The 24,730-nt window shown below is 45.5% G+C and overlaps 1 protein-coding gene across 1 annotated transcript; it reads right to left on the reverse strand.

Annotated features, from left to right (window-relative positions):
* Positions 1 to 1,941: 1,941 nt before the first annotated feature.
* POGLUT3 (protein O-glucosyltransferase 3) lies at positions 1,942 to 24,730 on the reverse strand. Its single transcript, XM_040426258.1, has 8 exons — positions 24,322 to 24,730; positions 20,170 to 20,367; positions 12,575 to 12,861; positions 12,210 to 12,426; positions 9,449 to 9,645; positions 5,713 to 5,907; positions 3,722 to 3,826; positions 1,942 to 2,460 (listed from the first exon to the last, which is right to left on the reverse strand). The coding sequence occupies exons 1-8, from the start codon at positions 24,539 to 24,541 to the stop codon at positions 2,332 to 2,334; spliced, it is 1,548 nt and encodes a 515-aa protein (XP_040282192.1). The 5' UTR covers positions 24,542 to 24,730; the 3' UTR covers positions 1,942 to 2,331.

The raw sequence follows: 24,730 nt of genomic DNA on the forward strand, positions 1-24,730 counted from the left end.
CCTTCTTTTCCTCCAAACACGACGAGGGAAGTGTAGACCAAAAAGTTCTACTTTGGTCTCATCTGACCACATGACTTTCTCCCATGCCTCCTCTGGATCATCCAGATGGTCATTGGCAAACTTCAGACGGGCCTGGACATGCAGTGCATGATTTGAAACCATGTCTGCGTAGTGTTCTACACATTGCCGCCTTTAGCTTTGAATACGGCACGCATTCGCTTTGGCATTGCTTCAATAAGCTTCTGCAATGTCACAAGATTTATTTCCATCCAGTGTTGCATTAATTTTCCCCCAAGATCTTGCATTGATGAGGTAGAGTCTGACCGCTGCGCAAAGCCTTCTCCAGCACATCCCAAAGATTCTCAATGGGGTTAAGGTCTGGACTCTGTGGTGGCCAATCCATGTGTGAGAATGATGTCTCATGCTTCTTGAACCACTCTTTCACAATTTGAGCCCGATGAATCCTGGCATTGTCATCTTGGAATATGCCCGTGCCATCAGGGAAGAACAAATCCATTGATGGAATAACCTGGCCATTCAGTATGTTCAGGTAGTTGCTGACCTCATTCTTGGAGAACATACTGTTGCTGAACCTAGACCTGACCTACTGCAGCAACCCCAGATCATAGCACTGCCCCCACAGGCTTGTACAGTAGGCACTGGGCATGATGGGTGCATCACTTCATCTGCCTCTCTTCATACCCTGATGCGCCCATCACTCTGGAACAGGGTAAATCTGGACTCATCAGACAACATGACCTTCTTCCATTGCTCCAGAGTCCAATCTTTATGCTCCCTAGCAAACTGAAGCCTTTTTTTCTGGTTTCCCTCACTGATTAGTGGTTTTCTTACGGCTACACAGCTGTTCAGTCCCAGTCCCTTAAGTTCCCATCACATTGTACGTGTGGAAATGCTCTTACTTTCACTATTAAACATAGCCCTGAGTTCTACTGTTGTTTTTCTTCGATTTGATTTCACCAAACGTTTAGGTGATCGCCGATCACAATCATTCAGGATTTTTTTCCCCGCCACATTTCTTCCTCGAATACGATGGGTCCCCACTATCCTTCCAGTTTTTAATAATGTGTTGGACAGTTCTTAACCCAATTTTAGTAGTTTCTGCAATCTCCTTAGATGTTTTCTCTGCTTGATGCATGCCAATGATTTGACCCTTCTCATACAGACTAACATCTTTTCCACGACCACGAGATGTGTCTATCGACATGGTTGTTTAAGAAATGAGAAGCAACTCATTGCACCAGTTGGGGTTAAATAACTTATTGCCAGCTGAAACATAATCGCCCCTGCAGTCATTATCCAATAGGAGGCTCAGAACTATTTGCTTAGTTAAATCCAGGTGGCGACTTTTTTTTTTGGACATGCAGTGTATGATATATATATATATATATATATATATATATATATATATATATATATATATATATATAATTTTTTTAGCTAAATCAGATAAAAGATAGATTAGATATATAGATAGAAGCTACTAGTAAATAAATAATACCCTACTACTGAACCCAGATCTCTTTGGCACATACATACAACAATCTGCTATGTCTCCCAAGGAGAGCGTCGGCTCGTACAGGACTTCTTTTCCTCGGTAAACAGGGGGCACAGAACCCCTCCCCAGGAATTGTCCTTCTCCTTACCCAAAAATGTTCATGGTAAGAAAACCCTAACAACCAGTCACAATTTGTCACTTTTGGCGGAAGACTCTGCAGGAATATAGCATGGAATATACAGAAAGCCTGTGGTAACACACGTTAGTGATAACTATGGATTACAGAACATACAAAAATGTTTATTATAAATTCATATCACAAAAGAGGAAATACAAATCTGTCCATCTGCAGCACTGATGTTACAGACATAGTCTTCATGATTATTGTGCCATATATTTTTTCCTTCCCTTTTATACACGGAGTGTGCATTATATATGTGGTGAGGTGAGGATCGGCAGTGAACTCGCAGTCCACCAGTCCCTTCAGACATGGAGGAGGATGGAGAGTCTGGTGCTCAGCAGCTCCTTATGTCTCTCGCATTGATATCTTGTATTAGGAGTTTCCTCTGATGGAAAAACGCAAAACCAGCCATCAGGAATGGACTGCTCTACTGGGCGCAGTGGTCCCTTTGTTTCTGGAACTGAGGGGAGGACTGGGTCCAAGATGACTGATCTTCTGAGATACCATACAGACATATTAGTAGGTATACAAGATTAGACCTCATCACTCAAGGAATGATTAATCTTCTTCAGGAGCCAGGCCCGTCACTGGCCTCAGAGTACAGTCCCACTCTTCCATCATTCAATACCGTAGACTATAACTCATTCTTCTCATTAGTCATCTTCCTGTGGCAGTTACAGATGGCGGTATTATCATCGGGCTGAGGAACATGCTCCATCTTATGACGGATTTCAGGACGGCTTATTTGACGCTTGGCATACATCTATAGGAAAAAAATGAGGCCTAGAGTTAGTACAGCACATCTCAAGGTCAGTAAATCATCGCTTTTTATTTTTTACCCCATTCAGTGCTATGTAGATTCGATAACCAAGACATTTTCCTTCCATTGGGCCCAAAAACAAACAAAAAAAAACTAAAAGCTAAAAAATAAATAATTGAAAAAACGTAAAAGAACAGTTATGAATGTCTGAACTCAAGGGCCCAAAAATGTCCTGTAGTCCTGAAGAGTGATCACGAAAATGAATAGGGCTGCACTTTAGGTCCCTGCAAAAGTGGTGGCTGGGGTCTGCATTCGGACCCCCACCGATCACAAGGTCATGGCATATCCTTTCAGGGATGGGAAGACCTCTTTAAAGGGCTTGTCCCATTACAGAATAAGGGGATAAGTCTCTGATTGGCAGGGGTCTGACTGCTGGGGCACATGCCGATCACAAAAATGGAGGCCCAGTAGTGGTCAGGCAACTGCGCTGCCGCTCCATTCATTTGCATGGGACAGCCAGAGATAGCAAAACGATTGTACTTGGCCATTTCGGACTGTCCCATAGAGAGTTGTAAGGAGCAGCAGCGCACATGCGTGACCACCGCTCCATTCAAATAGGGGAACACAGGACCCCCGTTCTTGTGATCGGTGGACCCCCCTCTGATGCGACACTTATTCTGTGGATAGGCGATAACTCTTTCAAATGGAGCAACCCCTTTAAAGTACAAATGGATGCCAGTAGTTACACGGTTCCCATACACAGGTTTTCCAGTTATGATTGATTTCTACAAATCAGAATCTGCTCAGCCAGAAGTTGGAAGCTGCCGGCTAACCATAGAGTGATATTACATGAAAGCCTCTATATTCAAATGGTTGTCCACTCCTATTTTTAGGATAGGCTTTCAATATCTGATCGTCGGAGGTCGGACACTGATTCAGGAGTAGCTCTGGTGCCGGAACTACGCAACACCATCCATTGTATAGCTGGTAAATCCCATTGAAGCGAATGGGAGCAGTGCTGCAGTAACCAACTCTGTCCACTACACAATAGACGGCGCTGTGTAGTTCTGGTGCCGCAGCTACTCCTGAACAGCTGATTAACGGGGGAGCAGGGTGTCGGACCCCCACCGATCAGATATTGATGGCTTATTTCCAGTGTTTTCCTATGAAAAACAAAGTTGCAAATGAACTTCCAGCCAGTGCTAAAACCCAACTACCCAGATGCTCCTGTCTTAGCAATGAGATCTCCTTTAGTAGTTCTCACCTGGAATACTTTATAATAGTAGCAGTAGAGTCTGTGAGGTTGTAGCAGTTCCCTGGCCATAGACTGACCTTCCTTGGCTATCTTCCTCATCTTGTCGTCATTTTCCTTGAGGGACAAAAAAAAAAAAAAAATGGTATTGCCAAACAAATAGCTTATTAAAAAAAAATTTGCTGCACTGCGCATGCTCGGGGGACACAAGGCATGTGCTTTGGAGAAGGCTGGTGGTGGTGTACAGCGGCTGTGGGGTGTCAGTCAAGACTGGAGGGGCGGGGGTGAGCATCAAAGTCCCCGACTCTTCCATGTAGCGTCTACGCCCAGTTGACCCTTCCGGGATCAATCATTAGCATAGATCTGCACCATTTTAAAATCTGATTTGGGCAGTATTGCTGCATCTGACAAAACAGACAGACTTGTATGGAAAGAGCTGGACCATTTCGGGTACATAGTGTTGCAATTTCAGCAACAACAACGGTCGTGTGCACGAGCCCTAAGTATAGATTTTTTTATTTTAGTACTTTTATTTTATTTTTGTATTTTTTTCGTCCTTCAATGCAGCCATATGAGGGCTTGTTATCATAGGATTAGTAATTTTATTTTTATAATTTTTATGTGGAAGGAGGCAGCAAAAACAGCAGCTCCACCATTTTTTTCTTTACACTTTTTTTCTTGCCGTTTGCTGGGTGATAAAAGTCTTTATTAGTAGATCATGGTGATTGCGATGGTCCCAAATCTGTTTTTGTTAGGGTACAGTAAACTTTTGTAAAACAAATCAAATAATGAAAAGTGTTTTGTTTTTTTCATAATTTTTTTTAGGGGGGAGCTTTTACTTTATTTCTTTAGCAAAACTCTTTTCTTCACTTTTTGTCCTCCTAGGGGCAGCAATTATTTTTTCGAATGCTTCTATAAAGTTTGCTACTAATGGGCAAACTATAAGGCCAAGCCTCTGAAGAGGTTTGTAGCAGGCCTGTTAGGGCTCATGCACACGACCGTATGTATTTTGCGGTCCGCAAAAAATACGGATGACGTCCGTGTGCATTCCGTACTTTGCGAAACAGAGCAGCAGGCCCTTAATAGAACAGACCTATCCTTGTCCATAATGCGGACAATAATAGGACAGGTTCTATTTTTTTGCAGAACGGAAATACGGACATACAGAAATGGAACGCACATGGAGTAACTTCCCTTTTTTTTGGCGGACCCATTGAAGTGAATGGTTCCGCATACGGTCCGCAAAAAAAAAAAAAACGGAACGGACACGGTAAGAAAAGACGTTTGTGTGCATGAGCCCTTAGGCTAACCAGCTTCCGTAGTAATACTTCGCTTCCTCACAATCTCATTTCAGGGAGGCGATGGATGACTGAGGGAGCCCCTTTCCTATCGGGGGCCAACTATCGGCCTCAGCAGGAGAAGACTCTTCTTTTGCAGTACCACTAAAAAAGTCAGTGCATCGATCCTCTCTACAGCCATCATAAAACAGGGTATGGCGGTCGTTGAGGGGTTTTAAAAGGGTTTTCCAGGAGTTTACTAGTGATGTCTATAAAGTGCTGCATGGCATAGTGTAGTAGGTGGTGCTGAGGTTAAGAAAGACTAAAAAATAATCTCTGAGCCGTTGGCATTTCCCTTTCTCAACTTCTAATTTGCAGCAGTGGTAAGTCACCTGAATGGTAGCAGCGCTGCAGTAACCAGGTGCGGCCACTACTCTGTGTGCGGCGCTGTTGTGTACCAATGCACCAGGACTCCTGGGAACAGCTGATCGGCAGGGATGCCTGGGAGTCCAACTATACTATGTGCACCCGAGGACCTGAATGTACTGCATTAAATACATTAAACAGGCGTCCTCTAGTGGACTAATGGCAGGGGATGGATGTGATAGGAGTAAACAGGAGACCGGAATAGACAAACCTGTGATGTAGGCAAGTCTCAGGTATGAGAATGGCATAGAGGAGTGTACAGAAGACCTTTCCCGTGCGTTACATACAGCCACATCTTACCTTAGCCCACTTGATCTTGTCTAATAAATCCCCCAGGTTGCGCTTTATGGGGATGTAGTGTTTCCCTGGCTTTAGGTTGCTATAGAAGTGTTCGTAGTATTGGGAATCCTGCTTTAGGACCAAACTGTCCCCCAACATGAGATACGGAAACCTGTAGGCGGCCACAGTCCCATCCACGTTCACCTGGTACTTGTACTGTGGAAGGAAACAATAGACAGTGAGAGGCCATCATTTGTGGAAAGAGCGCCATCCTCGTCCACAGGCCCGAGATGGTAATGCTCCTCAAGCCCATTCACTAGGCTGCAATACCAGACACAGACCATGGACAAGAGCGTCACTGGTAATGGGAAAAGACAAATATTTCTTATTTTGGACAAATCTATTTAATATAAAAGTATAAGAAATGCAGAAATGCCCTTGTGCTCGTCAGTCACAGTATGTACAAGAGCCATACCTGTGGTGTCTGACCATAAGAATTCTTACAGTAGGCGTTTAAAGAGGAGCTGTCACCTCGCCTGACAGTCCTGACAGGTCTCTTTAGTGACTACTGTACTTGCATTCCCCATGTAATATCCATTCTGGAGCATCTATTCTCTATGATGTGCCATTCCCTTATTATTCCTGCTAATAGTTTATGATTAAATTACTAGCAGTCTACAATAAAGGTCCAGATGGGTGTCACCAGTTGGGGGTGGGGGTACAGTCTGACACTATCCAGTCAGTGCCGTCAGTGTCAGACTGTGCAGATACACACCTCCAACTGGTAACACCCATCTGCACCTTTATTGCAAACTGTTAGCAATTCATTCAGAACTTCTAGATGGAATAATAGAGGAAGAGCACAACACATAAGAATAGATGCTCCGGAATTGTTATTACAAGTAGTTAGGAGAGGTTACAGGTTTTATTTAAAAAAAGTCCTCCAATAGATACGTGTATAAAAGTAACAGTTACAAGAGAAATATAGAAGAAAAAATTACTAAAGTGGCAAATACAACAAAGCAAAAATAATAATAATAATGATGTATAAACCCCTAATAACCACCACCAAAATGTGCAAATTCCTAACCCTGATGCAAGTCGCCTATATAAATGCAGATACAAATATAAATCGCATTTTAGGAATCCTCTATGTGATTAAAGGGGTTTTCTGAGATGTTAATACTGATTACCTATCCTCTGGATCAGTCATCAGAATCTGATTGGTGGGGATCTGACACCTGGAACCCCCGCTGATCAGCAGTTTGAGAAGGCACCGATGCTCCTGTGAGCGCCGCGCCTGTTTCTCAGCTCACCAAGCACAGCGCCGTACATTGTATAGTGGTTGTGCTTGGTATCGCAGCTCAGCCCCATTCACTTATATGGGGCTGAGCTGCTCCTAGGCCACGTGACGTCACTGGCCTAGGGACAAGAACTGATTGGTGGGGTTCCCAGGTGTCGGACCCACACCAATTAAATACTGATGACCTATCCTGAGGATAGATCATCAGTATAAAATTCTCAGAAAAACCCTTTCAAATAATAAATACTCAATAATTCAAAAAATAATAAAATAAATAAAATATATATATATATATATATATATATATATATATATATATATATATATATCACACTCATACATATACGGTATACACACACAGAGATTTATGCAACTGTCTAAAAGAGAAACTGCCCATCAACCAATCACAGCACAGCTCTCATTCTGTATTCTGCTCTTAAAGAATGAAAGTTGTGTTTTTTTAGCAGAAAACTGCTAAAAGGTGTCTGGTCGTTAAAACTAAATATCTGTGCAATATTAAGGGGTTACTCAAGTGAACTGCTGGGTAATGCAGTCATAACATTTGGGGGTTATTTAATTTCTGTGTTTAAAGCGTACCTGTGGTTTCAGGTGACCCTTCAGAATAAGCCATAATGTGTATGAGGACAAACAGTATATCTGACCATTATAGGATTTGTATCCTGCATTTATCTGCGGAGGAGATCTCTAGTTCTCAGTTTTCACTGAGCTAATGGGCAGATCCTAGCAGCTATTATGTCTCCCATACACAGCACACATAGTGGAGATGACATCCTGATCCCTATCTCTCTGTATCACACCCTCAGAAGCAGCATGGAAGACGTTATACAACAGTACTAAGCAGTATAGCTGTTAATCCAGCTCAGGGGTGAGACAGAAAACGTATTGGAGCCCACGGCATCTCTGCAGCTCCACAGGGATCAGCTTACACCTGCTGCCCTTAGCTCAACAGCGAAGGATCAGCTCCACTCCACCTTTTCCATAGACTTCTTGGGGCAGCAGAGGTAACTTGATCCCTCAGCGAGCTGCTAACCTGTCTCACGGAAGACAGATTTTACAGAAAAAGTAATCATTACAGGCGGGAGGAGGAACCAGATAAGTGGAGAAAGAGGAACACTCCCGTTATATTACAAAGTTTCTTATCTTCACTTGTACTATTAATTTATGGAAACAATTAAAAAGTCGAGATAAATCAAAACGGGCGCATCCATCTGCCAGTCTTGATCTCCCTGCACTGGCATGAGAGGCGCCCAATTTATTAAGAGGCAGATGCCTCTTAACAAATCGGGCGCATCTTTGTTTGCGCCGTGCGCCAGAAAGTGAAGTCTACGCCAGCTACAGGCTGGTGTAGATGTCGGCTATAACTTCCACCACTTTCTGGCGCAAGCACTTTCATACGCCACAATAGTGGTGTAATTAGCTTAATAAAGGACCCTTTAAAAACACACTGTCAGCAGTTTTGTGCCTATGACACTGGCTGACCTGTTACACGTGCACTTGGCAGCTGAAGACATCTGTGTTGGTCCCATGTTCATATGTGTCCGCATTGCTGAGATAAATAAAATTGTAATAATATGCAAATGATCCTCTAGGAGCAACAGGGGCGTTACCATTACACCTAGAGACTCCACCCTCTCTGCAACTGCCACACCTTCTGCAGTTTGATTGACAGGGTCAGGTGTGATGATGTTTTTATTGCTTGGTCCTGTCAAAGTGCAGCGAGTGCGGCAGTTGCAGAGAGAGCAGAGCCTCATTTGCATATATTAAAACATCATTTTTCTCAGCAATGCGGGCACATATGAACATGGGACCAACACAGATGTCTTCAGCTGCCAAGTGCACATGTAACAGGTCAGCCGGTGTCATAGGTACAAAACTGCTGACAGATGCCCTTTAAAAACTCATGATCTTTCTAGATATGGACAGCTAACTGTACAGGGGACATCCACTACTTCTAGAGGAACTGCACGGATGCATATATTTTTTTTAAACAACATTCAGGTAAATCCATATCTGCAGTCACCGAGGACAAGTTGGCATGAACCTGAAAAGGGTTTTTGTTTTTGCCTTTTTTCTGGAGCTGGCTGAGACCACCACGGATATCTAGAACGAGGGGAGAGAAGCATGTGCATATTGCGTTCTCTTTCCTCGCTGCACGAGACGGGCTCCATAGAGGTCTATGGGCTAGTCTCGATTTCATCCTCTGCTGTGAGGAGAGAGAGCAATATGTGCGCACTTCTCTCTCCTCGTTCTAGAGATCCCAGCACTTAAACCCCCAAGGATGTAAACTTTGATATGTCTCTATGAGATAAAAAAAAAAAAAAAAAAAAAAAAAAAAAAAAGTTTTATAAGTTAGTGACCCTTGAACTTGATGTAATACATTTAAAACGATGTATGTGGACCATAAAAACAACCACTCGGTAGAATGACGTTCACCTTAAAGAAATCGAAGAATCCAATAAGTGGAGCTTTTCCCAGCTGCTTCTCCATTTCTCGGAAGAAGAAGTAACCGGTGATACCTGCATCGAGCAGCTCAGGGTTCTTTTTAGACATTTGCACTAACTGAAGACGCTCCTCCCGGCTGTCTCGTCCCCTGAAAAAGGCCTGTTCAGTCTTGTTGTGCCAGGAAGGACCTAAAAAGAGAACAAACATGGAATAGCTAATGCTCAGGACATTGACAACATGGCAACTAGAGAGAATCCTTTGTCTAGTCCATGAAAGTAGAGATATAGAAACAATAGATGGAATCCAGAAAAACAGCAGTTCCACAATCTAGATTCAATATTAAACTAGTTCCTTTCACCAGGAAGAATAAGTAACAGAGAAGATACTGGGAATGTACATTTTGTAGAAACCGAATAGTGACTAGAACATCTGCAGTTAATAGTAAGGATAGCCCCTGCTCAGAAATACTGACCATTGAACCTTTTGGTGGGTTCGGTCATCTGCATAGGACTGAATGGATTAGAACAACATGGCTGCTTTTTTCCATGAACAGGGTCAGTTCAGTTTAGAGACGCTATTTCTGGAAGAAAGAAGCCACATATTTCTAATGCCATCATACGTGAGACTTGTCAGGTGATGATCCTATACATAATCCTACATTTATGTACTACACTGACCATAAATATCCTCAGAATAGGTCATCAATATCCGATCGTTGGGGGTCCAACTCCCAGTACCCCCACCAATCAGCTGTTTTCAAGTGGCCTCTTCACACTATACCAAGCACAGCCCGTACACTGTATAGTAGCTAAACGGGAATGAGCTGCACAATGACTAGGTGACCAATGGTGGTGACGTCACACGGCTTAGGAAGAGGCCACTCCACTCATGAGAACAGCGGCCTCTTCAAAGAGCAGGTCGTCAGGGGTGCAGGAATCGGACCCCCACTGATCAGATACTGAAAACCTGTCCTGAGGAGCTGAACCCGGTTATAACCTCTTCTTTACTCATTTACTATGTAGGAGTGGAGCATCGGGTACTAGTGGTACCCACCTCTAAAAACAGCCTAGGGCAGCGCAACACACCGCCCATGTTGTGCCGGCGGAAGCCTCCACCTAGCATAGGGAGGAGAAGCCCGGTACATCACCGGCAGTAAACAAAGACCTTGCCCTGCGCAATGCATCAGTGAGCTGCGCGGCGGCGCCCGCCGCTACGATCCAGAGGAGTCAGACGCCTTACAGTAACTTCTGGGACCTTATATTCCGGGGGGCCTTATTATCGGGGAGGTCTTATTTTCGGGGGGGGGGATGCCTTATATTACAGCAAGAGGCAAAACTGGAAGTAGGTCTTATTTTCGGGGAAACACGGTAGAAAATTGGTAAAGAAGAGAGTTTTTCAAGTTAGGCCATCAATATCTGATTGGCAAAGGTCCAACACTCTATACCCCACTGATCAGGTCTTCTGCAGGAGCTCCGGTGCTGGAATTCACTTCAATGGCTGCAGTAATCGGCTCTGTCCACTATTCAGTGGATGAAGTTGTATAGTTCCAGCACTAGAGCTACTGCAGAACCGCTGATTGGTGGGGGTGCAAGGTCTCAGACCCCAGATATTGATGGCCTATCCTGTGCAAAATCCTACAATACCCCTTTAACTTGTATTGATGTTGGATTTACAGTCCATAATTGGATTCACAAATTTGACGGCCTGACAGCAGAGATTTGGCGGTATTCTTTGCTGGCTTAAAGGCAGGGACGGACTGGGAACTTAGCGTGGCGCCGGAGAAAAAAAAAAAGAAAATGGCCCCATATCGTAGATAGGGCCAACACAAGTAGGCGGGGCCAGCAATACCATAGTGCAGCACATAATACCGCCCCTGCAGAACCGAATACCACAGTGCAGCATAAAATACTGTCTCAGCAGCACAGAATACCTTACTAAAAGCAGCCCATTTGTGGTGGGGCAGGAAAACATCTGAGAACGCCTGTGGCCACCGGCAGGTGCATAGGTACCTGACTTAGAGAGTCATGTTGTTATGTACTTGCCTGGCAGCCGTGAGGAGGGCTGGGGTGGCCCCATGGCATTGGCCTACTAGGAATTCTCCCTGTAGGGTCTATGGCCAGTCCGTCCCTGCTTAAAGGGGTTGTCCAGCCTAGGAGCTGACAACCCCTATACTACAGACCTGTATCCTTGATCATAATAAAGAAGACTCGCCTGTCCGTGTTCCTGATGCCGCACCATTCCCAGCCTCCTGTGGTCCCCGCGGGACCAGGAACCAACTGGGTCCAGTGACTGTTGTGACAAATCACAAGCCTCAGCAATCACTGCGGACACGCAAGTCTTCTTTTTTATGTTTAGGGCCACAGGTCCGTAGCATAGGGGTTGTCGGCTCCAAAGCCAGGTAACCTATTTAATGTCTGCACAGAGCGGCTCTGGTGATTTGCATTCTAGGAAGTATCTTCCTTACACCAGGCAGTACAAATATCTGATGTACAAAGAATTAATAGCTGGTTAACTGCCTCCAATCACGACCAGCAGAACTGGGAATGCTGCTCTGGAGTATACATAATACAGGCTATAACTATGGGTAAGTGTACAGTAAGTAATGTATTTTAAAAGGTACTCAATAGCTCTCTCTATATATAAGCTGTAAAACAATGCTCAGCCCCGGGGTTTATATTAATTCTCCAAGCCAAAAAGTCTGTGGGTGGCAGGAGGAGATGACTATATGGCGAGGCATAAATATGCTACGTACCTGTGTGGCCCTGGATGGAGAGAAGGTCATTGGTGACCCCACGGAGTGTTTCAAGGGTAGAATGAGTAATGTCATAGGTCGGTAGGATGATGTCTCTAGAATCAGAAGAGCTGCACCAAGAAATCATGGGCAGTGGGCCAGGGGTGTCGTTTGCCTTTCGATGTTCCACCGGCCAATCACCCACATTGATGTAAAATTCAAAGTCGGGAAGGCGAACCTAAAAAACGACTTAAATGTTATTAAATTCATTGACTTCAGACTCGTCTGCCCTGAGGAGAAATATCAGTCATGATCTAAACATATCAACGTGCCAAGCCTTGTCAACTCCAATTATTGGACCTGGCTGAATCTTGGCTTACGCTCACCTTTCTTGCCAACGATTGCAACATTTCATCAGAGAACATTTTGAAGTCTGTGTATTTGCCCAGGGACCGTCGATAGATCTGATTATTGAGGACTGTGTAATGGACGATGGCGCCGCGTTTTTCGGCAAATCTACTGGGCACTTCCTCCAGCATTCTGTTCAGGTCTATAGATGGGAAGGGGGCAAAGTCTTTTGATATCTGAGCTTCACTGGTCGGACATGAAAGAGTCTGCTGCCATATTTCAGGGTCTTCTTCTGGACAGTCACAGTACTCATGATAAACCGGTCCTAGAAAAAGAAATAGTAGATCACCACTTAAGTTAACTGAGGCACCATGGGGGCCCTGGTAGAGGATACAGATACAACCAAGTGGGACAATTGCAGGCAGCAGGAGATCCGGGGCACGGGGCAAACATCCTGGTGCATGTGCCAACGATACCACTGGACAGTAAATAGAAATGTAATGAAGTTCGAGGGAGTCTGTCAGCAGGAAATTCATTGTTACACTGGGCACAATGCCTTGTGGGGCTCAGCTAAATGTCATGATACCTTTGACTTAGCAATCCGTTGCTTCATCCTGGAGAAAAAGTACTTTTAATCCATATGCAAATGAGCACTTAAGTGCACTGAGGGCGGGGCCCACTCTGAGCACCCCTGCTCCTCCGGCTTACTCTTCCTCTGTATTGACAGGTTAGAGGACTATGGAGGAACCTGTACAGTAACAGGTTCCCCACTGATGTTATTGTACTTGCTTGCAGATTGGGCACCATGCAAAAAAAATAAAAAATCTTTTAACGCTTCATTCCTATGCCTGTATAGAGTCAAAGAGATGGGTCTACTCTTTGGAGAAGTCAACCTGGCCGTTCCTCCTCCTGGTTTGATTGACATGCCACAGGTCGGGTACATCATCACATGCCACATCCAGCGCTTGAACAGTGAAGTGAGGAGAAGTGAGGTGTACCGGCCTTGGCTTCATCGGTGAATGCACATCTTCAAAGAGTGGTTCCACCTTTGCCATTCTACAAAGGCTTGGGAATGCTGCAGGATGTGGAAACTGCAAGCAAGTGGAAGAACATCGACTGTTACTGTCCTGGACAACAGGTTGATGGTAGTTTGAGCAGCTAGATCATATTGACAGGTTCCCTTTAAGCATTACACAGTGTCTATTCATATCAATGGACAACTGGAGAAGACAGTTCCAGGGAGAGACACTCTTTGTATATCGTTCTCCATTTTGGCCATGAGATGAGGATCCTGAACAGAAAATTCCCTACTAGGTGATTTATAAATGGGTTTTATGAAATGGACAACACTTCTCACCAGCGGTAGCTACAATCCGGCAGGCATGCGGAGGATCGGCCAAACACAAACCGCAGCATACTTAATGCGGGCAGCGGACATTCCGTCCACATCCGGCAGTCCCGGATCTGGTGAATTCCGGGAGGCTGTCCTCTGCTGCTGGAGCAGCCTGCCAGGAACTAGTCTATAGTAGTCTATATAGACAACAATGACATATCAGGCAAGGCCTTCAGCTACTTGTGCTTTTCTGCTCCCTACCAAAATGTGAATGGTGCCAGGGAGGCTTTCGGAAAGGACTGCCCAGGGTGGACCTCCCCAATCGTACACTGGTGGCATAGCATAGCTAAATATCAAGATCTATCCCTAAAATACCCCTTTACAGCCTATAAAAAGTACAGCAACTCCTTTCCAGACCCCTCAGCAGTAAACCTGCTTGATTTATCTTCATAACCAGGCAGATTTCCAGGAGTAATAATAAAATCTGCACTTATGGGCATGTAGGGAAGAAGGCTTCTGGTACGCATAGCACGTGAGAGCAAAATACATTCTCCAAGAGGACCGAGAGTGGGGCAGACTAGGGATTACACTAGCAGATAATCGTGCAGATCATATCTAACAAGTGTTGGTAGTAACGCCCGTTAGCAATGATCTGGCAGTGCAATACTGCCGACAAGCAATCACTCGTTAATCTTTCACTTGCCATCGGCAGATTGTACTGTCTAATCACGATCTGCTGCCGGGGGACGAGCGAAAGCATCAGCGATCACTGCTCTCCATACTGTGGAGGAGATCACTGCATGTAATCCCCCTGTAGCTTTCACAGGACATTCAATGATTTAAAGGACTTAACCTTTAAGGGCCTGTTCGAAATGGCAGAATTTGGTTGGTGACCACGTGGTGTCTGCCTCCCATTGTTTTCAAAGGGAGGCAGCGCTGCAGTTCGTGGACTGGCGTTTTAAAGCTGCAAGCTTGCCAAGGAGGGGCATGTCCCTTCTTGGCGCGGTGTCTGGACAGATGCTGTTTCAAGCCATGGTGGGTGTACACTCACGGTTTAGCTCCATTTAATGTGAACGACCACAGCAGAAACCGTGGCGCTTTCTGCCATGGAGTACACAACGCTATCAAAATCCGCCATGTGAAGGTACCTTGAAGGCGTTTTCCAGGACTTAAATATTGATGGCCTATCCTCAAATAGAAGGGATCTAAGCAGCACCCCAAATAAAGGTCCTATTAAGTCACACTGTGCAACGTTTAAGCTCACACCGACGTTTTCTCCAACATCCCCAGGATGATCGGTTGGGGGTCTGACTCCTAGCACCGCTGCTCGCCAGCTGTTGGAAGGTGCCTTGCCGCCCAGACGTCCTCTTCCGAAGGCCCCTATCACACGAGTGAGTCCCACGCATTAGACTCGCAGCATGCGTCAGGGAGAGCACCCGTCCTGACCTCCCAGCACTGACGGGGTCGCATAGCATTACATTGATTTATGATGCTATGTAACCCTTACAGTTCTGGAAAGTATTGGACAACACTGACAGCATTATGTCAGTGTTATCCAATATATTCCAGACCTCTAAGGGTTACATAGCATTGTAAATCAGTATAATACTATACAACCCCATCAGTGCTGGGAGGTCAGGACGGGAGCTGATACATACTCACGCTGCGAGTCGGATGCGTGGGACTTGCTCGTGTGAAAGGGGCCTAAGGCTACTTTCACACTAGCATTTTTTGCGGATCCTTCATGGATCTGCAAAAACGCTTCCGTTACAATAAAACAACTGCACACATCCGTCATGAACGGATCCGGTTGTATTATGTCTTCTATAGCCATGAAAGTCAATGGGGGACGGATCCGTTTTCTATTGTGTCAGAACCACATCGTGTACAGAAAAACGCTGCAGGCAGCCTCCAGAGCGGAATGGAGACTGAACGGATGCAAACTGATGCATTCTGAGCGGATCCTTGTCCATTCAGAATGCATTAGGGCAAAACTGATCCGTTTTGGACCGCTTGTGAGAGCCCTGAACGGATCTCACAAATGGAGAGCCAAAACGCGAGTGTGAAAGTAGCCTAAGCCAGTGACGTCAAGTGAATGTGATTGAGTTGTAATACCAAAAACAGCCACTAAATAATGTAAGGCGCTGTACTTGGTGTAGTCCGAGTGCTGTGGCCCTTTCAGACAGCTGACTGGCAGGGGTGCCAGGAGTTGACCCCCACCGATTTAATCTGAGGACAGATCAAATCGTAAGTTATGGTATACCCCTTTAAATGTCTGTATATTTTTGTATGTGGGTGAAAAACATTTTGGGATTAACACAGAGACACAGCGGAAAACAGAGATTAGATCAAATGTATCTTCTGCTGCGTGTGGGACAAGCCAGGACAAGGCCCGCTGTCAGGTCGGCATCCATCAGGCAGCGGGAAATGTTAATGCATCACCACACCTTCTGAAGCTGAACTAGGCGGTTACTGGCGGAGTGCCTTCACATCATCTCACCCAGGATGGTCCTCATTGTAATCAGTCATGTTCTCAGAAGCCCATTCTCCGGAAAGAAGAATCCTTCCAGGCTGGTATACAGGAACTATATAGGCTTTCTGCCCTGTGGTAACAGCTCTCAGGACATATCCTAGACGTGTTTCTTTAACCCCTTAAGGACTCGGCCCTATTTCACCTTACGGACTTGGCCATTTTTTGCAAATCTGACCAGTGTCACTTTAAGTGCCGATATCTTTAAAACGCTTTGACTTATCCAGGCCGTTCTGAGATTGTTTTTTCGTCACATATTGTACTTCATGACACTGGTAAAATGAAGTAAAAAAAAAATGCATTTTTATTTATTAAAAAAACAAAAAAAACAAATTGACCAAAAATTTGTAAAAAAAATTGCACATTTCCAAGTTTAAATTTCTCTACTTCAATAATACATAGTATTACCTCCAAAAATAGTTATTACTTTACATTCCCCATATGTCTACTTCATGTTTGGATCATTTTGGGAATGATATTTTATTTTTTGGGGATGTTACAAGGCTTAGAAGTTTAGAAGCAAATCTTGAAATTTTTTAGAAATTTTCAAAAACCCAATTATTAGAGACCAGTTTTATTTTTAATCTGCACTATTTTGGGGTACATTACCAAGCTGAGTGTGCATGTGTTTGGAGGGATTGGGAGAGAGAGCTCAGGTATTTACTACTTTGGATATCAGCTGTAGCTTGATAAAAACTTAGTAATGCTACAAAAAGTCTAGGTGTAGACCCAGCCTTAAGACATCTGCGTTGGTCCCATTTTCATATGTGCCCGCATCGCTGAGAAAAATGATGGTTTAATATATGCAAAGGAGCCTCTAGGAGCAACGTGGGCGTTGCCATTACACCTAGAGGCTCTACTTTCACTACAACTACCGTGCCCACTGCACTAGATAGACAGGGCCAGGTGTGACGATGTTTTCACAGCCCGGCCTTGTCAATCGAAGTGAAAGAGTGTGCGGCAGTTGAAGAAAGAGCAAAGCCTCTAGGTGTAACGGCTACGCCCTTTAATAGTGGGCCCACGTAGTCTCCCCTCTCAGCTATAGAGCTGCAAGATCTAAAGGCTATATTTACACAAGACCTTATTTTTCAGGTTTTAGTACAGTTTCTTGCAGGGATTTTTGTAAATGCTGCAAAACCACATTTTTGTTAAAATAAATAAATAAAATTATATACATAAGTAATGAACTTTAGCCAAGAGTACAGTCCCATGTTTTTGCTGATATTTTTGCAGTCGTGGCACCTCTGGAACCTTCGCCTATTCACAGAATGAGGTCCACCTCCGGCCACATCCAAGACCAGCCCGAACGCAGAGAAATTAAAAAAAATTCTGATACTCATGGCCAGTATGTTGATTATGAAGCCGATCCATAAGGGTGTTCTCCATAAACTTGGCATTCAAAGTGGCCCCAAAAAAGTGCTCTCCATACCCATGATGGCCAACTGCTGGTCTGCTGTTGATGCCACCCCCATGTGCACTACATTGGGGGGTGGCATCTGATATTACTGTAGGGGAAAGCTTGGGATCTAGTGATCACCAGTCAGTGTGGTTTACTATAAGTACAGTGACTGAGTCACACCACACAAAAACAAAAGTTTTAGATTTTAGAAAAACTGACCTTTCTAAAATTAGATTAGTGGTATACGAGTCCCTATCAGATTGGAACAGTTTCAATGGAGTCCAGGAGAAATGGGACTACTTAAAAGAGGCACTATTGAAGGCAACAGATAATTGCATTAGGCTTGTCAGTAGAGGCAAAAAAAGGAAAAGACCACTGTGGTACTCAGCAGAAGTGGCCAAAATCATTAAAAACAAAAAGATAATTATAAAAACAAAAAAAACAAACGAGGATGACAGGCTAATTTACAAGATTAGGTAGAGAGAGGCCAAACAAGTTATAAGAGCTTCTAAAGCACAGGCAGAAGAGAAATTAGCTCAGTCAGTGAAAAAAGGCGATAAGGCATTCTTCAGATACATAAATGAAAAAAGGAAACTAAAACAAGGAATTACCAAATTAAAAACAAAAGAAGGAAGGTATATGGAAGAAGATAAAGAACTAGCTGACTGCCTCAATGAATACTTCTGTTCAGTTTTTACAAAGGAAAATGAAGGAAAGGGACCTCAGTTAGTAAGGAAGACTAATGAATCTTTTGATGCATGTGTCTTTACAGAGGAAGAGGTTCTACATCAGCTGTCTAAAATGAATACAAATAAGTCACAGGGGCCTGATGGGATACACCCAAAGCTATTAAAAGAGCTTAGCGGTGAACTAGCAAAACCATTAACAGATTTATTTACCAATCACTGGTAACAGGAGTCGTCCCAGAAGATTGGAAATTAGCAAATGTTGTGCCCATTCACAAGAAAGGTAGTAGGGAGGAATCGGGCAACTATAGGCCAGTAAGCCTGACATCAATAGTGGGGAAATTAATGGAAACCATACTTAAGGAGAGGATTGTGGAACATCTAAAATCCCATGGATTGAAAGATGAAAAACAGCATGGGTTTACTTCAGGGAGATCATGTCAAACTAATCTTATTGATTTTTTTGATTGGGTGACTAAAATAATAGATGTCGGAGGTGCAGTAGACATCGCTTATCTAGACCTTAGTAAGGCTTTTGATACTGTCCCACATAGAAAGAAGGCTTATCAATAAATTGCAGTCATTGGGCTTGGACTCCCATATTGTTGAATGGATTAGGCAGTGGCTGAGGGACAGACAACAGAGGGTTGTAGTCAATGGAGTATATTCAGACCAAGGTCTTGTTACCAGTGGGGTACCTCAGGGATCTGTTCTGGGACCCATATTGTTTAATATCTTTATCAGAGAAATTGCAGAAGGCCTTGATGGTAAGGTGTGTCTTTTTGCTGATGACACAAAGATTTGTAACAGGGTTGATGTTCCTGGAGGGATACATCAAATGGAAAAGGATTTAGGAAAACTAGAGGAATGGTCAAAAATCTGGGAACTAAAATGTAATGTTGTTAAGTGCAAAATAATGCACCTGGGGCGTAAAAACCCAAGAGCAGAATATAAAATCAGTGATACAGTCCTAACCTCAGTATCTGAGGAAAGGGATTTAGGGGTCATTATTTCAGAAGACTTAAAGATAGGCAGACAATGTCATAGAGCAGCAGGAAAGGCTAGCAGAATGCTTGGGTGTATAGGGAGAGGCATTACCAGTAGACAGAGGGAGGTGCTCATGCCGCTCTACAGAACACTAGTGAGACCTCATTTGGAGTATTGTGCGCAGTACTGGAGACCATATCTCCAGAAGGATATAGATACTCTAGAGAGAGTTCAGAGAAGAGCTACTAAACTGGTACATGGATTGCAGGATAAAACTTACCAGGAAAGGTTAAAGGACCTTAACATGTATAGCTTGGAAGAAAGACCAGACAGAGGGGATATGATAGAAACTTTTAAATACATAAAGGGAATCAACAAGGTAAAAGAGGAAAGAATATTTAAAAGAAGAAAAACTTCTACAAGAGGACATAGTTTTAAATTAGAGGGGCAAAGGTTTACAAGTAATATCAGGAAGTATTACTTTACTGAGAGATTAGTGGATGCATGGAATAGCCTTCCTGCAGAAGTGGCAGCTGCAAATACAGTGGAGGAGTTTAAGCATGCATGGGATAGGCATAAGGCCATCCTTCATATAAGATAGGGCCAGGGGCTATCCATAGTATTCAGTATATTGGGCAGACTGGATGGGCCAAATGGTTCTTATCTGCCGACACATTCTATGTTTCTATTGGCATTACCTTTCAGTATATACGGAGACTGTGCTACATGCTTGTCCTGATGACGCACTTCAATGACCAGTCCTTCTCTAGTACTTCCATACATGCGATATCTCATCAGGAAGGAGCCATCATTCCTGTCCAGGGGGTCCGGCACGTGAATTCGGATGTATTCTTTTGGAGACAAGGCTTTAATCACGACCTTAAATGGTTTATTCCCTAGAAAAATAATAGATCGTCATCAGAACTATAAGTGTGTTCTCCATACCCATGCCAGCCACAGTGGCCCCATAAGTGTGTTCTCCATACCCATGCCAGCCACAGTGGCCCCATAAGTGTGTTCTCCATACTCATGCCAGCCACAGTGGCCCCATAAGAGTGTTCTCCATACTCATGCCAGCCACAGTGGCCCCATAAGAGTGTTCTCCATACCCATGCCAGCCACAGTGGCCCCATAAGTGTTCTTCATACCCATGCCAGCCACAGTGGCCCCATAAGAGTGTTCTCTATACACCTGACATTCACAGTGGCCCCATAAGAGTGTTCTCCATACCCATGCCAGCCACAGTGGCCCCATAAGTGTTCTTCATACCCATGCCAGCCACAGTGGCCCCATAAGAGTGTTCTCTATACACCTGACATTCACAGTGGCCCCATAAGAGTGTTCTCCATACCCATGCCAGCCACAGTGGCCCCATAAGTGTTCTTCATACCCATGCCAGCCACAGTGGTCCCATAAGAGTGTTCTCTATACACCTGACATTCACAGTTCTTCATAATCATGACAGCTACAGAGGCTCCTTTCTTTTGGGCAAGATAAATCAGAGTACCTGTTCTTAGCAGTGGCTTGGCAAGTACTCACAAGTAAGGAGCTGACCTAGACACGGAGTGGAAGCATTCAAATTAGCTGATGGTTACCCTGAGATGTTTGAATGCCCGTGGCACAGCAGTGCCCCAGGACTGGTGACCCTGAGGTGCTTGAACTCACTGAATCATGGCCCATTTGAACACACTCTCACATTTTGAGTGCACTCATTTATTTCTGCCCGGGCCTTCTGGCTAGGCAAGATAAAGAATTTATATAATTCTAGCTGAATATCCAGGTTGGAATGGCACAATGTGTTCACTGTCCACAATTGTCACAAGGACATTGCAGGATGTGGTGCCCTTGTGGGTTACCTCCTGTAGATCTAGGGTATGGGTGTGTGTGGGGTCATCAGGTTCCTCAACCCCCTGCAACCCCTTGGCTCCTCTACTGGGGGAATCAGACCTAGAGAAGGTCCTGGCCAACATCTGGGGTGGGAGCTGGAGCACGACTGACTCTTCCTAGGCTTCGGCTGAGGATGGCTACCTGTCCCTGACCCTCGCAGGGCCTCTTGGCTCGGAGGGATGGGATTGGGAATTGGTTTATGGGGGCCGTTATAAACCGCACCCTTGTGAATTTTGTTGTGTGGCTCTCTGCATTTGGGTGAAAAAAAAAAAAAGTCACAATCTCAGGCTTAAAAAAAGTGGCCCCTTAACACTGCCAACCAGGGTCCTCACAACAGTAGCAATGGCCCTAATGTCTCAGCACACGCATATATCCACACAGAACAGTGACAGGGCATCATTCATACACCGAAAATATGGGGGAGATTTATCAAACTATTGTACAGGAAAACTGGCGTAGTTGCCCATAGCAACCAATCAGATTTCACCTTTAAATTTACCAAAGGAGCTCTGAAAAATCAAAGGAGGAATCTGATTGGTTGCTATGGGCAACTAAGCCAGTTTTTCTTTCCACCAGTCTTAATAAATCTCCCCCAGTGTCTGTCCGCAACTGGGAAAAAAGTGCCAAAAAGGATTCCATTCAAAACTACAATTTGGGGAAAAGTGCAACAAAAGAAAATGCATAATGTCTTATTTATGGCCTTTGGGTGTAAATATGCTGTTACAAGGTCAACCATGTTGTCCTCCTACAACAGTGTCAATCATAGTGCCCCCATAAGTGTCATTGACAGTTACAACCAGTGTCTGTAACCCTGAAGTTAGAACGAGTACCCTTATAATATCTAGTGTCCCCATAACAGTGACAACCAGTGCCCTTATAACAATAGTGTCCCCCATAACAATGTCAACCAGTGTCTCCATAACAATGACAACCAGTGCCCTTATAACAATATTATCAATAGTGTCCCCCATAACAGTGACAACCAGTGTCTGTAACCCATGTTAGAACCAGTGCCCCTATAACAATATCAACAGTGCCCCTATAATAATAACATCAATAGTGCCCCCATTAGTGCCAACCAGTGCCCCTATAACAACATCCAGAGTGCCCCCATAACAGTGACAACCTTATGACTGTGTCGGGTGTTTCACAGAACAACAGATCCCGTGTCGCTCGCACATCCTTGTTGCTCTTTCGCTGTTTTCAGACGTGACCTGTGAACACTGCAATAATGAGGCGGCCGTGACAAGCGAGCAGCCAATAAACCTTCCAGCCAGTATGCCAGGTGTGCGAAAGAGCTACTAATGCCAACATATGCCATGTCGCCCTTCTACACATGTATGCCAGGTCTGACCAGTCACTGATGTGTGTGACATTCTCAGCGGTGTTCACATCACGGTCACCCCACATTTAACACAACACGTCAGAGGGAAGTCACAGCGCCATCCGTCGCCATAGGGTATCATTGTAAAAAGAAAAAAACGTATACGTTAACGTATACTTTTTTGCTGGACTCGGCAGGATTGAAAAACCGCAGTGTACGGTACTTCTGCATCCTTTATTCCCAATGTATATGTTAAATGTGGAATACAAAACATGATGTGGACGCTCCAGTTTTAATAAGTGGTCCCAAAACAATGAACACTGGGGGCAGATTTACCAAAACTGTTCTCTGTTGTTGTCAGGACGTTTCTGGAAGAGAACAGCTGGTATTTCCGGATTCTCTGGATCACCACCAGATCCCCATTGGATGTAATGTCAGGCGGTGATCCGGCCGCTTTCCGGCATAAACACCAGGTTTTGGCCGGACAAATACTACTGCATGCAACAGCTGGCATCAATGCCGGATCATCTCTGAGGGTGATGTGAACTCCGCCCAACACCGCCAGCCGCAACCCCCTGATAACACCGCCAGCCGCAACCCCCTGATAACACCGTCAGCCGCAACCCCCTGATAACACCGCCAGCCGCAACCCCCTGATAACACCGCCAGCCGCAACCCCCTGATAACACCGCCAGCCGCAACCCCCTGATAACACCGCCAGCCGCAACCCCCTGATAACACCGCCAGCCGCAACCCCCTGATAACACCGCCAGCCGCAACCCCCTGATAACACCGCCAGCCGCAACCCCCTGATAACACCGTCAGCCGCAACCCCCTGATAACACCGCCAGCCGCAATAGTTGTGCTGGAACTAGTGTCTGTACGACGGGCACACAAAATCCCTGGTAGTCTCAAAATACAGCAGCCACGGGGCCCCCATAACACTGGCAGCCACAGGCCCATGACCCATATAACACTGACAGCCACTGGGCCCCCATAACACTGACAGCCACTGGGCCCCCATAACACTGACAGCCACTGGGCCCCCATAACACTGGCAGCCACAGGCCCATGACCCATATAACACTGACAGCCACTGGGCCCCCATAACACTGACAGCCACTGGGCCCATGACCCATATAACACTGACAGCCACTGGGCCCCCATAACACTGACAGCCACTGGGCCCCCATAACACTGACAGCCACGGGGCCCCCATAACACTGGCAGCCACAGGCCCATGACCCATATAACACTGACAGCCACTGGGCCCCCATAACACTGACAGCCACTGGGCCCCCATAACACTGTCAGCCACGGGGCCCCCATAACACTGACAGCCACGGGGGCCCCATAACACTGACAGCCACGGGGCCCCATAACACTGACAGACACTGGGCCCCCATAACACTGTCAGCCACGGGGCCCCCATAACACTGACAGCCACGGGGCCCCTGTACTACATCTGGGTCAGTCAGTATAGCGGCTGCTCACACTGATAACTACTCTAAAACCCGCAGCAGTGAAGGGGTTACCCGTCGAGTATGGGGCACTGGGCGGTGACGTCAGTGGGCGGGGCCTGTCTGCCGGTCCCGTCTGTCTGGGACGTTTCGTTACTAGCGGCGGGTCACGTGATTACCCGGGGAGGAGGTGAAGTTGTGTCCGTCTCCGCTCACCGCCTGGATGTAGAAGTGCCGGACGGGCAGGGTGGCGGCAGCCTGCAGCCCCGGCCCCCACACCAGGCTCTTCTCTGGGCTCACTTCCTCCGTAGCCCCCGCAGCGTGGAGGTTCCCTGCCCAGAACAGCAGCAGGAGCAGCGCCATCCTCCTGGGGACCGGCCGGGGAGCAGAGGCCGCCATGTGTCACCGCACACACCGGCTGCCGGACTCATTCAAAGTTCTCCATGAGTAGTGGGACCGGAGATCTGTCTGCCGCTGATTGGTGGGCTGTCCAGCCAATCAGGAGGGGGCTGAGTGCTGTGATGGGCAGATCCGGGCTGTATAGGAATGTATAGTGTGCCGGGTGCAATGCTCTGCACGTACTCCCTG

Source organism: Bufo bufo, chromosome 3 (genome assembly GCF_905171765.1).
Source record: "Bufo bufo chromosome 3, aBufBuf1.1, whole genome shotgun sequence".
NCBI classification, from domain to species: domain Eukaryota; kingdom Metazoa; phylum Chordata; class Amphibia; order Anura; family Bufonidae; genus Bufo; species Bufo bufo.